Genomic DNA, 18,835 nt, shown 5'->3' on the forward strand with positions numbered 1-18,835 from the left:
TTAAAATTTAGTGATCAATTCTAAAACTGACCGACTCTAGCTCATTTTTTTTTTCTTACCCCACCACAACGTGAAAAAAAGCAACTATTTCGAAATGAAAACATATGATAAACCGAGAGAATGGGGGTTTACTGAGATACACGTACGTTTCATTGATTTGCCAAAAAGCCCAAATGAAATCCTTCAGAGATGAATAGGCAGATAGGTATTTATCTATCTAGATGATTTTTTTTATCGTCTATTGTCAATGTTTACATTTATTCCTTTGTGTCAAATTCGAACAAGTATTTGACGAATAGGCTAACAGCGTTAATTTGTACTTAAAGCATTGATCAACCTTTCTGGAAAGACCATGATGCGAAAATGATAGTGTTTAAAAAGTTTTGTACATATTTTCACTCTCATTGTAAAGGGCCAGAAGCCTCTGTAATCAAATCCCGATTGTTGGCAAGGAAGCAAGGAATGATCGACAGGAAGGAGAATAAGAAGAGAGAGGAAGAAAAAAAAACAACCCCCACCCCCCAACCCTGCCACAACTGAAGGGTGAACACCTCTTCTTCTGTTGTGTAGCCACAATCAACTCGTTGATTATTTTGCTACATTTTTGGGGGGGTTTCCGCAGACCGGTTGCTTGAAAAAAAAAAAAATTACTCCAATCACATTCATACTCTCCCTCCTGCCCACTAACTGGATCAGAGGAGGTGAGAAGTGACAGGCAGGCATCCTATTGATGGCCCCTGGCACCCCCCGCCGCAGCGCCCTCCCTCCAGCACTCCCCCTACCCACTACTTACCTAAACATTCACTCTCACATTCATACCTGACAATTGCTGTAATTTATCCTGTGGTTTCACCTACTCTTGGAGTTTCGCAGCAGCGAGACTGTCAAGAGTGGCGACCTTGAGGTGAGAGGTGACTCTGCTTTTGAAGCTGCTGGGGGAGTCTGCCTCAACAGTCAGTGTTTGCTGGGAGTTCATTCCACTCACGAATGGCACGTGGAAAGAAAGAAAAGAGCTGATACTGCTGTTTATGGTTCACAAGCCGTTGGAATTGTTGGTCATGTGATCTTCTGTCTCTCATAACTGGTTTTTGGAGGACAATTTTGTTGACTTGCACCAGGTCGTTGTGTATTTTATACAACATTGTGACCTTCCCTCGCTCCCTCCCACATTTTTTTGTGGTGTTGTTGTTGTTGCTCCTCATCTTCTTTCTTCTTCTTCTTCTTCAGCCCCACCCATGTCGTCATTCCCATGTGTCTCACCCCTTCTGCTTCTCACGTAAACAGTACCTGTTCCTGGACAGTTCCAATCGTGCAGGGGAAGCTATCCATGTCGCCCGAGTTAGCCATGATGTCACACACACCAAACGAGACCCCATAGCACCGCAGAGTTTGAGCATCTGATCGCTAAAATTGTAAATGTTGTACCTGTGTAACCTGCATTAAATAAGGGTCAGGGCTAGACATGAATGTACATTAACTGAAACAGGTGCCAACTGGCCTTGGCACGTGAATCACGTCGAAACAACTAAACACATAATTATAGAAAGTGCACACATGAAAATTCAAACATCGTGTGTGCAGCTTTTCGTGCAGATCCAGCACTAGTCTCCTCAACTGACAAAAAAAGAAAAAAAAAGTGAAATCATAGCTAGACAACGACGAGCTGACCGATTCAAATCAACGAGCCATTAAACACACACACACACACACACACACACACACAGAGTGAGTATATATATATATATATATATATATATATATATATATATATATATATATATATATATATATACGTGGCAATACCACCCTGGTTTTGGAGAAACGTAATACACATGCAAAGGAAAGGAAAAAAAAGAAGAGAAATAATACCATAACATACACAAGCCGTGATGTGATACAGTATACGTAAAGGTGCTTCCAAACCAGGCAAGAAATATATATATATATAAAGGAAGCAAAGAAATAACCAAACCCAACAAAAATACGAAACTAACACAACCAAGAACCGTAGCAATTGAGGTGAAACTGGAGAGACTATACGTAATCAGATCCTGTCACACACTGTGTCCTGACCAATCTTGAAGAACCACGCACAGAAAGATGGAAAATCACCCATTGTTTCCCCTTCGATCTCTTCCTGTTGAAATTCTCTCTGTATTTGGATATTATCATAAATACTTTTAGATAGCTGAAGGTATAAATGTAGACAGTTAACTGATGGAACACTACTTACAGGAACACTTTTTTTTTTCTTTTCTTTTTTAATGAACAGCGGGATCATCCGGCTAAATTACATGTCCAGAACACATCGCACAAATCTTTATTTCAAACTGATATCCCGCTGAAAAAAAGAAAAGAAAAAAAAAAGAAGCAAACTCGTGTTTGGAAACACTTTCAGAATAGGGAACCCAGTATAGATGAAAAGTTAAACGTGACATCATAGTCAGGGGTTAAAGGGTTAAATTGAACTTTTTGCCAAACTGTAATCCGCTCAGAAAGAGAGAGAGAGAGAGAGAGAGAGAGAAACCAAGCCGATGCCCCTTTTGGCACTGGAAAGCTGTGGCTTGCTGTATCATAAACCGAACTGAGCGTATTGTGGGGTCGAAACTGACATGACTACAGTTTTGCTCAATGGCGTGACCGTCACGTGACTTTTGCTCAATGGCGTGACCTTCACGTGACCGGTTTTGCTCAATGGCGTGACTTCACGTGACTTTTGGTCAATGGCGTGACTGCATGCCGGTGACCACTCAGTAACACTGAACAGTTCAGATTAATGTCTCCACCAACAAGCCGTGACAATACCGTGCCGGCGTACAGCTGGACAACAGAAGGTAACTTGAAGAACTTTGACGGACGTTGATTAATGATTGTACACATCACACAGTGGCAATGTCCACTGAGTCTGCTTTCACTGCCAATGACAGCATCAGAAATGACGACTGTCGGACAGACTGATTGATAGCTTCTGTCTCACTTTCAGTCCAAAGAAGTGTCACAGCGTGCCGCGGACTGATCCATATTTGCCACGCCATTTATTCATTGTCTGCTTTGTCGAGGGAGAAAAAAAAAAGACAGACCGATAGTTAACATATTAATGATACCATTGCATGTAAAGTATTTCAGAGAGAGAGAGAGAGAGAGAGAGAGAGAGAGAGAGAGATTATCCACTTGTCCATAGATGTGTTTTGATTAATTAATCGCGGACCAATAAACAATAAAGCGATATTTCTGCATAAGATCGAACGAGAACTTAAGAAGGAAAGAAAAGAAAAGATTATCCACTTGTCCACAGATGTGTTTCAATTAATCAGTGGATCAGTAGTAAACATCGGTCTGCGGTGCATGGCACGCAGTCTCAGTACGGAGTCAGTCTCGCCATGTACGTATAATCTCTCCAGTCCAGCTGACCCCCCCGAGACTCGCGCAGAGGACGACGACGTGGAGGAGGGGTCTAGGAAGAGGAAAGCAAAACAGCGGACCACTAATGGTTCTCGTTGAAAATCCGAGCCGCCACGGGGTTGACGGTGGCTTTCCTCTGAAGAGCCTCCAGGTTGGGACGGTAGGCAGGCCTGCCCTGCAGGGAGTTGTGGCACTCCTGGATGATGCCCAGCTCCAGGCCCGAGTCGTTGAGGTCCATGGGGCCGTCGCCGTTGGCGTAGACGTCGCACAGGACCTTGAGCATCCGGAACTCGGGCTCGTCCAGGGCCTTCTCCTGCAGGAGGTCCAGCACGGGCCCGCCGAACATGAGGGCGTGCTCCATCATGGCCATGCGGTGAGGCACCCTGCCCATGTGGGGGAAGGGAATCCCCGCTCCTGCAACACGGTGATGAAGGGGAGGACGGTGGTGGTGGTGACTGTGGTGGTGTGGTGATGGTGGTGATGGTGGTGGTAGTGGTGATGATGGTGGTAGTGATGGTGATTGTAGTAGTGGTTGTGGTGGTGATGGTGGTGGTGGTGGTGGTGATGTGATGATCGTGATGGTGATGATGATGATTGTGCAAGTGATGATTGTGGTGGTAGTGGTGGTGGTGGTGGTGATTGTGGTGGTGGTGATAATGGTCAGTGGTGGTGGTGGTGGTGGTGATTGTGGTGGTCGTGACTGTGGTGGTGATGGTGATTGTGGTGGTGGTGATTGTGGTGGTGGTGGTGGTGGTGATTGTGGTGGTGGTGGTGGTGATTGTGGTGGTGGTGGTGGTGGTAGTGATGGTGATTGTAGCAGTGGTTGATTGTGGCGGTGTTGATGTTTGTCAGTGGTGGTGGTAATGGTGGAAGTGATTGTAGTAGTGGTGGTAATGATCGTGGAAGTGGTGATGATCGTCGTGGTGGTAATGGTGGTAATGGCGAATGTGGCCTGATGGTGGTGGTAGTAACGGTGATTGTGACGATGATGGTGGTAGTGATGATGATTGTAGTAGTGGTGGTGGTGGTGGTGTTGATGATTGTGATGGTGGTGGTAGTAACGGTGATTGTGGCGATGATGGTGGTAGTGATGGTGATTGTAGTAGTGGTAGTGGTGGTGATGATTGTGGTGGTGGTGGTGGTGGTGATTGTGGTGGTAGTGGCAATGATTGTGGTGGTGGTTGTGATGATTGTGGTGGTAGGGTGGTAGTGGAATGTGGTATTGTGATGGTGATGATTATGATGGTAGTGGTGGCAATGATTCTGATAACAATAACAAGAAAACCCGCAACACGCACACACACCCCCCCACCCGCCCCCCTAACACACACGCATACTAATACTCACTCACACACACACACACACACACACACACACACACACACACACCTATGTGTCATGACAACTGACCTGATTTCAGACACAGGAGAACCAGTAAGGCCGGCAAGATGACCAGCGACTTCATCTTTTCAGTGCTTCCACTCGACAGTGCAAGGACAATGCTGTTGAAAACCGACAGACAAACAAACAAACAAAATATATATATACCTAACACATATAATGTGCACGCGCTTACACACACATACACACACACACACACACACACACACACACACACACACACACACACAGAGTACACACACACACACACACAACACACACACACACGGTACACACACACACACACACACACACACACACACACACACACGCACACACACATACACACTGACACACACACACACACACGGTACACACACACACACACACACACACACAGAGTACACACACGCACACACACACACACACACACACACACACACAGTACACACACACACACACACACACACACACACACTCACACACACACACACACACACACACACGGCACACACACACACACACACACACACACACACACACACATTCTGCCATCAGCTTCGCCTTTGGAAACTGATAAATGGTCTGTCATGACAACTAAATGTCAAAGGACTAGACGGGAAAGCAAACAAAACCACACAACACTTATTGATTCAAATGATGAAGCATCTTCTGCGCAGGTTTTGCGGCATGTAGATTGCAGTGTCCCTAACGCGATATCGTGGCACTAACACAGGCAACTAAAGCCCTCGAGGTTGTGAAAGAACTGTTGTTGTTTTTTCCTCAATGTGCAAGCAAAATTTGGTGTTGACAAACTATTCGTCGAGAGAAAATGAATTTGTAAGTTTATAGCGGACACACACACACACACACACACACACACACACACACACACACACACACAGAGGCAATGTCCACCGTTTTTCCCCTACAGACGGAATGTTCACAAGGTGTGAACGTTCACCCCACCTGTTACACATGGTAAAGAAAATGGATATTGCCCACAAACGCTGCATCCCCACGCCCCCACCCCCCGTACGCACACACACACAACCATATATACACACAGAAACACGATCAATCCTAAACACATAATTATTACAAAAACCCAACGTGTGATATGAATACACACAAGAAACGGTGTACTTATCTAACTGTTACAACCATCATAGAAGTGATAAAAAAAACCCTTTATTTCTGTTAAACACTGTTCGTCATTACACTGTGAACTGCTTTGTAAGCGGCCACACCCACTTCGCAAAAAACTGGACTAAGAAGACTTCAGTAACTTGTAACAGGCGCAATAGCCGAGTGATTTAAGCGTTGGACTTTCAATCTGAGGGTCTTAGTTTCGAATCACCGCGGTAACGCCGCCTGGTGGGTAAAGGGTGGAAATTTTTCCCGATCTCCCAAGTCAACATATGTGCAGACGTGCTAGTGCCTGAACCTCCTTCGTGTGTATACGCACGCAGAAGATCAAATACGCACGTTAAAGATGCTGTAACCGATCATGTCAGTGTTCGGTTGGTTATGGAGACAGGAAAATATCCAGCATGCATGAACCACGTCAGAGTCATCGGCAAGTCGATGTAGGTCGTGTAACAGAAAGAAGAAGAAGAAACAACTTCTGCTGTGGTTCTAGAGCCCTGCTGGTGCTGGGAAAGTGAAATCAAAATGGGTCAGTTTTTCAGCTTTGACGAATGCCGAGCCCGGCATACGGATGTGAAGCCATCTTCAGTTGTACAGAGAGAGAGAGAGAGTTCAAATGGCCCGTTGTATCTAAATACGCAATGCAAACCACTGACGTTTAAAACAAATATGTTTTGTTATTCAAGCTTTCTTGTTACAAATAGGCTATTCAGTCTCCGCTCCATTCCCATACCGTGGTAAAAAAACCCAAACAAACCGCAAACAAACAAACAAAAAACAACAACAACAAACAAACAAAAGAAACCTAACCAAAAAAACCCAAAAAAACCAACAAAAAACCAAAAAAAACCAACAACAACAACAAAAAACGACCAAAAAACAACAACAACAAAAACAACCCCAACAACCCCCCCCCCCCCCCCCAAAAAAAACCCCCAAAAAACAAAAACAACAACAACAACAAACAAACCCACCCCTCTTCATTTTCGTTTTTTCACTGAAGCGCTGGTTTTGTTACAAACATTTATTTTTCTCCTTTGGATTACAACTGATTATTCTAGAGACCACCGTGCCTGCGGGGAAAAGTGTACCTAAATCTACACAGAGTCAAGACCCCATGCCTCGTGTAGATTTACCTGCACGTACAATGGTATCCTGAATATCACCTACTGGAGGAGTATAAGTTGCAACAAAACCAGCGCTCAGTTGAAAAAAAACAACGAAAAATGAAGAATCACGCAAGATAGGGACAGCCGGTCGGGCAAGCCCCTATAGCTCCTACCAAGGACAAACTTCTGCTCGCTAATGTATGTCAGTCAGCACATGATTGATGGTGGTGATTGATTGGCAGCTGTTTGTTTGCAGCTAGCTTTCTTCCAGAATGTTTCTTGTGCAGCACTGGGCGGAAAATGTGTTCAGTCATCGCCACAGGCAACAGCCACCTGGGTCCGACACTGCGGTGCTCAGTGTTCGGGTTCACTCAGCTTGGGTACGACTGTGGAGCGGTGGCCCAGTGGTAATTAATACAACAGTGACCAAGAGTGAAACGGGTGTCCGTGAGAAGACGTATTAGTTCTATCCGTAATTACTTAACCAGTGAAGCAGTGAAAACCCTTGCCCGCGCCTTTTGTATTATCAAAACTGGACTACTGCAACTCACTCCTTTCTTCTAACTGTCCACAGTATATTCTTTACAAGCTCCAAAAGATACAGAATTCCACAGCACAGCTCGTTCTTCGAGCGAGAAGATATGATCACGCTCATGCTTAACCGCTCCTTCAAGCAGTTCACTGGCTCTCAGTCCAAACACGGATTAAATTTAAGCTTGCAACGCTCTATCAGTCGTAATTTTTTCACTGGTTCATCCCCTGCTTACATCCATGCTTACACACCTTCTAGACAACTGCGCTCATCCTCTGACTCTCGTCTTCTGTCTGTCCCCAGAATTAGAACTAAATCTTGTGGTGAAAGAGCTTTCTCTTACAATGCTCCAAATCGTCATATAGAAACTGCCCCTGCTCCAGCATAATAACTGAATCCCCTCCTTTTTACCCACTGATTTCTCAGTGTTTTCATCCAGGGTGTTTTATAGTGAAATTGAAATTATTTCTATCAATGATGATTTTCTTGAGTAGAGTGTTTCTTTTATGTTATGTTCAGTTTACTCGTGTAATGTGCCTTGAGCAATGTTATCATATTCTAATGAAAGTCGCAACAGAAATAAACTATCATTATCATTATCATTCGAATCCCCCACGAACCGGGATTTTCACTCCCTCCAGTCCGCCCACCCTCCACCAGACCTTGAGTGGTAATCTGGATGCTAGTCTTTTGGACTGATCAGAGACGATAAACCCGAGTTCTGCCGTGTGCGGCATGCACTACTGAAGCGCACGTAACAGAAACCACGGCGGCAACAAAAAGGTTGTCCCTGGCAAGATTCTGTGGAACACTTCACTTTGATGATAAAACAAATACACCTGCCGACAGACATACATCTTGACTCTTGAAGAAGGGCGGCCACACGCAATGTCGCTACGAGGTCTTCCCGGGGAAAGCAGCCCGAATGTCATACAGATAAATCTGCCGTGACAATACAATACAATACAATACAATACAGTACAGTACAGTACAATACAACATACAATACAATACAATACAACACAATACAATTAATGATAATCATAATGATACCCACGTAGCACTCTAATGATCCAGAAATCTGCTCTAGGTGCTTTACAAAAACACTTTTGTTTACATAACACATTTCATGAATGTTACATGCACACACACCGAAATGTGACTAACAAACTACACACACACACACACACACACACACACCGCGACGAACACACACATTCATACACATGACACATACTCAAGCACACTGCACGCAAAGAAGTGGACCTGCCATAACTGAACTTGTTGCTGAGGGAAAAGGTGAGTTTCACTTGAGACCAGATTTGAAAGAGGCGAGGGAGTCTGAATGACGGAGCTTGTCCCACGTTTTGGGCGATTGAAAAGGAAATGACCTGTGTCCGTAGGTCTTACTAGTTCTGGTATCCTGAGAAGTCGAGTGTCAGAAGAAGAACGGAGCTGGCGAGACGGAGTATAGATATGGAGGAGTTCAGAAAGATACTTAGGGCCAGATCCGTTGACTGCAGAAAAGGTCAGAGTGGATAGATTATAGTCTATTCGATGAGAAACAGGCAACCAGTGGAGAGACTGAAGAGGAGGAGAAACATGGTCAAATTTGGAATCTCTGCTAATGAGTCTGGAAGCGTTATTCTGAATTCGTTGAAGTCTGTCTGAACTGAAAGATATTTGGGAAGGCCGGCCAAAAGAGAATTGCAGCAATCCAACCTTGAAAGAACAAAAGCAAAGCGCATACAAGTGTTTTGGTTGAGAGGTAGTGGAGGATAGAACTGATTCTACGCAGTTCCAGACAGGCAACTTTACATCTATTCGAAATGTGCTGTTGGAAGGAAAGACACTGGTCAAGGATTACACCAAGACTGCTAACAGAAAGAGAAAATGAAACAGGTGTGCTGCTGATCAGAACAGTCAGGAGAAAAAAAGGGTGCTGGCAAAAAGGTTTGTGGCTTTCATGAATTATGTCATCGTCATTTAGTTGCTGCTTATTCAAGTTATTGAGAATCATCCAGTCCAACTGTGGAAAAGATGATCCGCAAATCAAATCAGATGTATGTATATACACACGCATACACTGACGTGAACATTCCCACAGCAGGTAAAGTTAAACAGTGACAATGCCTGGCAACAAGAGTTCGCACCTGCAGCACGTCTGTAAACGTTTGCTCTCTCTCTCTCTCTCTCTCTGTGTAGTGTACGCCGGCATGTAATTATGTACGTACAATCTTGAATTCATCTGGGGGCCGGGGGTGGGGGTGGGTGGGGGGTGATTGTGTGCGTGTGCACCGGGTATACACGGCATTGAAAAAGCAGGCATTGAAATCAGCGGAAAGAGACAGATACAGAGAGACAGTGATGATGCTACTAGATTAATAATCATCTTAGTTTTTGTTTTTTTTTTTTTTAAAGGAAGGAATGATTATATAAGTTAGGGTTGCTTTCATCTTGCCATCATAAAAAGAGAAAAAACGAACACGCAATACAGGAATCATAATAGCCCACAAAAGAAATTCTCAAATTATATCAGATACATACAAATACGTAAATAGATACATCATACACACACACACACACACACACACAGAGAGAGAGAGAGAGAGAGAGAGAGAGAGAGAGAGAGAGAGAGAGAGAGAGCGGCAGACAGACAGACAGACAGACAGATACTGAGACAGACATATAGACAGCCGGGGCAGACAGACAGACAGACAAAAACGAAGATTTAGAATTTCGCAGGCAACGAACCAAATATGTTTACACACACAGACACACACTTATAGTGAAAAGACGTTGGACTAAAGAACGAACACAAACACATGCACGCACACAATTACACACACACGGACACAGACACAGACACACACAGACACACGGACACAGACACACAGACACAGACACAGACACACAACGTACCCCACTAACCTACCAAAATTATCTGTACCAGTACACCCAGTCTGTTAGAACTGACCTTACAGAACGTGTCAGTACACCTTGGTCACCAGTCGGCTTCAACCTATCAGGACAGAAGAATTCACTGAGCACTTGCAGGCGTTCCCTCCCTTTCTGACTGAAGCAAGGCGGACGATCTGAAGCGTCTTATATAAATATATATGCTAACTGCCAAGACTTCTCTCCCTGCCAGTCAATATATAGTGCCTCGCACTTCCCCAACCCCACCCTTCAATCATCGATTCTTCAAGGCTTCCAGAACATTCCGTCATCGTCATTGCATGATGGATACCTGCCGTGTAGCCGGGCGGGAAAGCACGGTAGGGGTTGGAGGTGGGGGGTGGGGGAGGAGGTGCGGGGGCAGGGGGTGGGGAGAGGGATGCCGCCGCGACGGGGCAGGGGCAGGGGCAGGGAGAGGGAGAGGGAGAGGGTGAGGGTGGGCCGCCGGGAGGGAGGTGGGGGTAGGGGTGTTGTAGTGAAGGAGGGCTGTTGTAACATGTATGGAAACCTTTTTGACAACAGCCATCAACGGTTGTTTTACTAGGTGAAGGAAAGACATCAGTACTGCCGTCTCAGTGGTGAAATGTCAGGTAGCTATGTCATGCATCGTAAGTCGCTGTTCAGTGATCGATCTCCTCCCCCCCCCCTCCCCGCCCCCCCGCACTCCCCCCATCCCCTGCCCCCCTTCCCCATCCCCCTCCTAGTAGAGGCAGACGGATGAGGAATCAAGGCACTGTCAGGTACATGGAGACAAATAAAGACAGAGAGAGACAGAAGAGACTGAGGCAGTGGAGAGAGAGAGAGAGAGAGGGGGGGGGGGGGAGGGAGGGAGAGAGAGAGAGAGAGAGAGAGAGAGAGAGAGAGAGAGACTAAGATAAGATAAGAATAACTTTATTATCTCCAACTGGAGAAATTTGGTCAGGTGCATTATCACAACATAGACAAGTAAACAACATGGGGACCATAACTGTAAAAGCCAACAACAGCCCCAACAAATATTACGAAGATACAAATGTAAAAAATATCACATACATCGTTTCATACATACATCCACACACTGCAGGTAATAACTAGTATTCTTAATGTAAAAACAGAAAGAATTAAGAAACATTATTTGAATATAATTGTAAACGTAGCCTACTATACTGCACATTGATTATAATAGACAGATAAGATAAGAATAAAGATGAATTGCGGAAAACCACAACCAGATAATCAGCACACACCCGCACCGCATCCCCCACCCCCACCCCCACCCCACCCCACACACGCAGATAACTTGATCAAACAAGAGTAATAAACATATGTTCTCAAATAAAAGCATTTCACATATTCGCTTTTAAAAACATTGCAATTAATTAATTAATTGACAGATGAGACTGAGGCAGCGGAGAGAGGGAGAGGGGAAGGAGGAAGAGAGAGAGAGAGAGAGAGAGAGAGAGAGAGAGAGAGAGAGAGAGAGAGACAGAGAGAGAGAGAGAGAGAGGGGGGAGATAGATAGATTAGATATAGAGAGACTGACTGACAGACTGACAGACGAGACTGAGGCAGTGAACACACACACACACACACACACACACACACACACACACACACACACACACACACACATACACAGAAAACCATACATCTCTGACATAATTATATGAACAATAGTATTTTGGGGACTAAATCTGAGGGTACAACAATGTGTTGAGGAAGAATGGAAATAGTACCTTGGGCATTTTCTAAGAGCACTGGGTCACTCTGGCTCCAACCACTGGAGAGACAACATCACAGAGCAAGCAGGTGCTTTGTGGAAGAGGAGAGACTTGGGTGACTTAGGAGCACCCTCTGAATGTGTGTGTGAGGCTGACAGGCAGCGGGCAAGAACGCCTGTTGGAGCATCTTAGTCCTGAGGTATTTGCTTGGGTTTGGAATTGAATGAAAGAATTGAATGGAGAATTGGACGTGAGAGTGGTACGAGTCTACATGAGTGCATGACACAACAACCCTTCACTAAGAACATGTGAAGAGTGACACTCATGTAAATATGGTAACCTTTACTCATATTCATACATACCTTACTTCATTTCGTGGTTCGGTGCGCCACGAAATGAAGTCAGTTGTCAGTGCCTACACACACAATCCCGGAACCATAAGTTGTCAACCCTACACACATTATCACGGAATGAACTTGTGAGTGTACACTGGCTCGCACAACATCATATGTCACGGAATGAAGTCAGCCTGAGCCCCCGCGGCAACTATACGGACACACTGGCAAACACGGAATGAACCTGCCACTGTACACTGCCAGACACATGTTGAAAGAATGTTGTGATTGTACATGCACGACCTGTCCTGTCTGCCGAAGTGGATGTGCACGAAGGGGACGTAGGAAAGAGGTTACTGTGCACTGACAATCTTGTACTTGAAGTGAAGACGACGGAATGAACTGCACCGTGTTTCAGCGGGAGGATGAAAACAAGAGTGGAGGACTAGACAACTGATGGGTTCCGAACGTAACATGAACAACTGTGTGCGTACGGAAAGAATGGCCATCTGCGGAGCTAAATATTTTATGTCTCGCCCTCAGTTCTCCACGGAAGACCAGGAGCATACTGACATGCAACACAGGACACAGCACACACGTATGTGACGCGTGCTGTCGAGGAAACAAGCTAACACACACCACGGACAATCACGGAATGAAGTTCTCAACACACACACACACACACACACACACACACACACACACCGGCACACACACACACACACACCGGCACACACACACACACACATGTGAAATCACTGACTTGAACATTCACTGCCGGCCAAAGCATCACTGACGAGAAAGGGACGTGCAGCTGTCCAATTGAAACGGTTAAGTTCAGCACGGACACTGACTCGGCCGTTAAAATGCACTTTCCTATTTCGGTATGTGACTTTTCTGCACAGCACGTTGTTAAGGAAGGTCAGTTTCACCAGTCCCGCTCATTTTTTAATGTGAAGTCCTTTGTGCAACGCATTTGAGCACTGCAATACAGGGAATGGTGTGCGGTTTCCACGTGTACCTGGTCAGTGCTGTCGGAACCGAGCAAGGACGTACAACGAAACAGGCCGAAAAGAACGGACCCACCACAGGAGACTGCCGTCACTCTTTTGACGTCGCACACACGTGACGGTGTTTCATGCAAGCTGTTTTATTATTTTCAGTCATGTTCACGTTAGGATCACAACCTGTTGTCTCGTCCCCCACTCTGTTTTCATCCTCTCGCGAAGCATGGTGCAGTTCATTCCGTCTTCACTTTAAATAACCATGCGATCGCGTACACTGACCGCTTTCGATCGAAATGTCTTATACGTCTCGTTCGCGCATGTCCGCTCCTGGAGATATGACAGCGACAAGCTTCCCGATTTCTTTACGAATTTTTCTATTTCAAGCCCATTGCTTGATGCATGGAATGCCCCACGAACTCGGACATACCGGCGTTTAGAATCGAGACACGTTTCATTACGAGTACTGACCCAAACTTGTGTATATATACACACTCCCGTCTTAATCGTTTTCATGTATGTTTTGTAACACAGACGGGTAAGTTCGAACTGACCCATGGGTCACATTTTTTCTTTCACTTTGCGTATCCCCCATTCTTTCCAAGCCCCTTGCTGGGTGCATGGAATGCCCCAAACAGCATCCCTTTTTAGACACCTTTCTAATCTCCACAAGTTCGTTTTAAAATCGTCTACTATAGTCGACAAACTTATATATATAATTAACATTTTCACCCGTTTTGGACTTTCTCACGTATGTTTTGTACTGCAGACGGGTAAAAATGTTAATTAGAATATAAGAATGTCGAACCAGAGACAGTGCACAAAGTCACAAGCCGGTATACCCATTCGGGTGGATTTGATTTCTCACTTCAACATCGAAGAGTGCACGGGTAAAAATGTTAATATTGCGAACATTGAATAGCATGTAATGCTTAAGTTGAATCATGTTAACTTGTAAACCAACCACACTCGCGTGCGCGGACACACACAAGTACGCACACACATACACACACGCGCGCGCGCACACTCACTCACTCTCACTCACTTGTAATGCATAAGATGGTTGTCTGTCTGATATGATACTGTGTTACTGGATTATTTGTATATTTTTTGTGATTCATATTGCCATGATGTTACTATTGTATTATCATAATGAACATATCTGAGCAAGGAATTGGTGCTAGGTTTGTTTTGTTTAAAAAACAAACTTTTTTTTCCAAACCCACCACAAGCACAGATACACTCAAATGCAAATGCACACACACAGACACACACACACACGCTCACACACATGCGCGTACACGCACGCGCACACGCACACACACGCACACTCACGCGCTCACGCACGCACACACACGCTCACACACACGCACGCACACATACACACAAACACACCACCGGAAACGACACACTCGATGTGTATGAGGTACAAAGAGAAATCTTGTGATGCATAAGATGGTCATATCATTTGATACTCTTGTTGAATTGTTTTAATGTTCGAGTCACATAATACCATGATATTGTTACAGAATTGGTATGACGTACATAATTGAGAGACACTGGTGATGTGTGTGTGTCTTTGCTTTTGTTTCTTTTTCTAACCCCTTACAACCACAGATACTGGTATGCAGGCGTACACACACGCGCACTTGCGCGCGCGCACACACACACACCACCGAATACGACACACTCAATACGTGAGAGGTACAAACACACAACCGAGATACACGGGCAAGAAGAAAAAGAGAAAGAAGTGGAAAATATATGCGAAGCTTCGCATTTTTGTAAACGTTCTTTTCCATTTGAGTGGTTAGTTCATAAGGAACGAACAATCCGTGGTGTGCACACGCAAAAAAGAGAGAGAGGGAGGGAGAGAGAGGATTTGTCTTTGTGTGATTATTACTTTTCTATCTCGGCATTTACTTCTCCAAAATGGATGAATATTGTTTGTTTCCTTTTGTTCAGCTAAGTGATATTAGTATACATATTTTTCATTTTTATGTCTGTTTATCAGAAGAACATGTTATGGGTGGAAATCACGATTACACTTTGGAAGAAAGGGGGTACGATATATACAGACCAAAAATAATTCTCAATGGTTAACCTTAAGATATCATCTCTAATCTGTCAGGGATTGGGAAATTTTCAGAAAAGGAAAGACGTCTTACAGTATTTAAGACAAAAGCAATATTCGGTATACTTTTTACAAGACACACATTTTACTAAGAAGATGGACAGACAGATTAGGGTAGAATGGGGTTATGAATGTGTTTTTTCGTCGAACAATTCTAGATCACGAGGGGTAGCTATTTTGTTAAATAATAACTTTGAGTTTCATATACAAAAAACGATTATAGACATTCAGGGCAATTATATATTTCTGATATTAAAAACATTCAACATGGAAGTCCTTTTGGTCAATGTGTATGGACCTAACAGACGACCCTGTATTTTTTGAAGAAATTCATACTAAGATTGAAGAACAAGCTATTGATAATGTGATAATAGGAGGTGACTGGAATTTAGTTATGAATCCTAGCTTAGACTATTACAACTATAAGCATGTAAACAATATGGCAGCACAAGAAACAGTAATAAAGATGATGGATGACTTACAGTTAGTCGACATATGGAGAGAATTAAATAATGAAGTTCTAAGATACACCTGGAGAAGACCAACCCCCTTGCAACAAAGCCGACTAGATTTCTTTTTATTGTCTGATAATTTGATCACCAATGTTAAGGATGCAGATATCACCTATGGTTACAGAAGTGACCATTCCTTAATTACAGTCGATCGACAATTCAACACAGAACCCAGAAGAAAAACATTTTGGAAATTTAATTCATCTTTGCTTAGGGGCAATGAATATGTAGAGTTAGTGAAAGAAACAATAGAAAAAGTAAAGGACCAATATGCAGTGCTACCATATTCAAGAGAAAACTTAGACAAGATACCTAATAATGAAATTCAGTTAACCTTAAGCGACCAACTCTATCTGGATGTATTATTAATGGAAATAAGAACTAAAACAATATCTTTTGGTAAAAGAAAGAAAAGACAGCTTATAGAAAAAGAGGAAACACTAGAAAAAGAAATACAGCGAATCGATAAAGAAATAGGTACACATAGTTTAGCCAGAGAATTGCAGGAGAAAAAAGAAGAACTAGTGCAGCTACGAAAAATAAAATTGGAAGGGATCGCATTAAGGTCAAAAGCAAGGTGGGCATCTCAGGGTGAAAAGGTGACTAAATACTTTTGTAATCTAGAAAAAAGACATTTTGTGAGTAAACAAATGTTGAAACTGATCACACCTCAAGGTAATATTCTGACAGAAACAGACGAGATCTTAGAGGCGACGAGACTATATTATGAAGATCTATACAGAGAACAGGAAGTAAAAGACATAGACATTAGCAGTAATGTTAAAAGTTTGCCCAGTCTGGATGAACTGGAATCAGAGCAACTAGAAGGACTCATAACTAAACAGGAAGCTACAGAAACACTAAGAGGAATGCAAAACGATAAAAGTCCAGGCACAGATGGAATGACTGTAACCTTCTATAAATTTTTCTGGAAGGACAAAGGGGACTTTGTAGTTTGATCACTGAATGAAGATTTTAAAAAGGTAGACCTGTCAATTATACAAAAAGAAGGGATAATTACATGTTTACCAAAGGGAGATAAACCAAGAGAATATTTACAGAACTGGAGACCTACTTCGTTACTAAATGTCGCTTGTAAGATAGGATCTGCGTGCATAGCTAATAGAATCAAGAAAGTTCTGCCAAAGTTAATACACGAAGATCAGACAGGTTTTATTCCAGGTAGATATATTGGTGATAACATAAGAAACCCGTTTGACATTTTGCATTACTTAGGCAATTAATGCCGTCCAGGCTTGTTAGTATCAATAGATTTCGAAAAAGTATTTGATTCATTAAATTGGTCTTATGAACACAGTATTAAAAGCCTTTGGATCTGGTTTCGATTTATGTAAATGGATTCACACCTTTTACAAGGATATAAAATTATATGTCATTGTGAACGGTACAGTATCCAAAGGCTTGAAAATACAAAGAGGATGCCGCCAGGGAGATCCAATCTCACCCTACCTGTTTGTATTATGCTCAGAAATCCTGGCGTGCAAGATTAGGGAAGATGAAGATATTAAAGGTATAAATCTCTTAGATACCATATTTAAAATTAGTCAGTTTGCTGATGATACGACATTCACATTAGAAGGAGATAAAGAATCGTATGAAAAGTTGTTTGAAACACTAGAGGGATTTGAAGAATTTTCAGGGCTAAAAATTAACTATGATAAAACAATGAATGTCTGGTTAGGGACAGTGAAGAACTCAAAACACCGGTATTTACTAGAAAAGAAAATGAAATGGAACCCCCCAAAATATAAACTTTTAGGCATCTGGTTCACAGAAGATCTATCAAAAATAAGTGAATACAGGAGATAAATTGATAGAAGCTAAGAAGCTTTTCAAGATTTGGTCAAAACATGTACATATGTACACCCCTCGGTAGAATTGCTATTTTAAAATCACTTATACTTTCAAAACTCATTTACTTATGGATTCTTCTCCCCAATCCCCCGGACAAAGAGATAAATCAACTGCAGAAACTGTGCTATGCCTTTATATGGGATGATAAAACAGATAAGATTAAAAGAAAATGTACAGTACATAATGTAGGAAATGGAGGTTTGGGTATTCCAAATATACGAAAGCACATAGAGGCTTTAAAAATATCATGGGTTAGGAAACTACACACAGGAACAGCAAAGTAGAAAAAAATACTCTTAGTCAAATCCCCAGAAATCAACACCCTGGACCTGTATGGACCAAGAAAAATTTGTAAACGTTGAATGTAATAGATTCTGGAAAGATGTATATTGGGCATATGTGAATTTTACATAACATGTTAGGCTAAAAGAAGCACAAGAGGCACTTGCAGAACCACTTTTTCATAATGATAAATTTAAAGTTGGTAATAAGACAGTTTATTTAAAAAACTGGACAAGTAAAGGTATTTTCCTGGTTAGAGATATTGTACATGAAAGCGGGTGCTTCCTTACTCATAAAGATTTCACAGAAAAATATGATGTTAAAGTTAATTATTTACTGTATATGGGATTTATACGCTCCATTAAAAGTTACTTAAGCACAAACAATACTACTATCACAGATAAAACATGCAATAAAGAACCAAAAGCACTACAGATAATAGCTAAGGTGAAGAAAGGATCTA

At 43.0% G+C, this 18,835-nt stretch overlaps 1 protein-coding gene across 1 annotated transcript; it reads right to left on the bottom strand.

The window, feature by feature from the left end:
• Positions 1-2,111: 2,111 nt before the first annotated feature.
• LOC143297336 (uncharacterized) lies at positions 2,112-10,671 on the bottom strand. Its single transcript, XM_076609629.1, has 3 exons — positions 10,550-10,671; positions 4,813-4,904; positions 2,112-3,816 (listed from the first exon to the last, which is right to left on the bottom strand). Exons 2-3 carry the CDS (start codon positions 4,865-4,867, stop codon positions 3,485-3,487), a joined length of 387 nt encoding a protein of 128 aa, XP_076465744.1. The 5' UTR covers positions 4,868-4,904; positions 10,550-10,671; the 3' UTR covers positions 2,112-3,484.
• Positions 10,672-18,835: the final 8,164 nt, after the last annotated feature.

The sequence above is a fragment of the Babylonia areolata genome, chromosome 22 (genome assembly GCF_041734735.1).
Source record: "Babylonia areolata isolate BAREFJ2019XMU chromosome 22, ASM4173473v1, whole genome shotgun sequence".
NCBI lineage: Eukaryota > Metazoa > Mollusca > Gastropoda > Neogastropoda > Buccinidae > Babylonia > Babylonia areolata.

What these genes read in the sequence shown, in the direction of transcription:
- LOC143297336 (XM_076609629.1), bottom strand. Translation starts at nt 4,867, where the DNA reads ATGAAGTCGCTGGTCATCTTGCCGGCCTTACTGGTTCTCCTGTGTCTG. An exon ending in TCTCCTGTGTCTGAAATCAG is followed by an intron (nt 3,817 to 4,812) that starts GTCAGTTGTCAT and finishes ACCGTGTTGCAG; the next exon opens with GAGCGGGGATTCCCTTCCCC.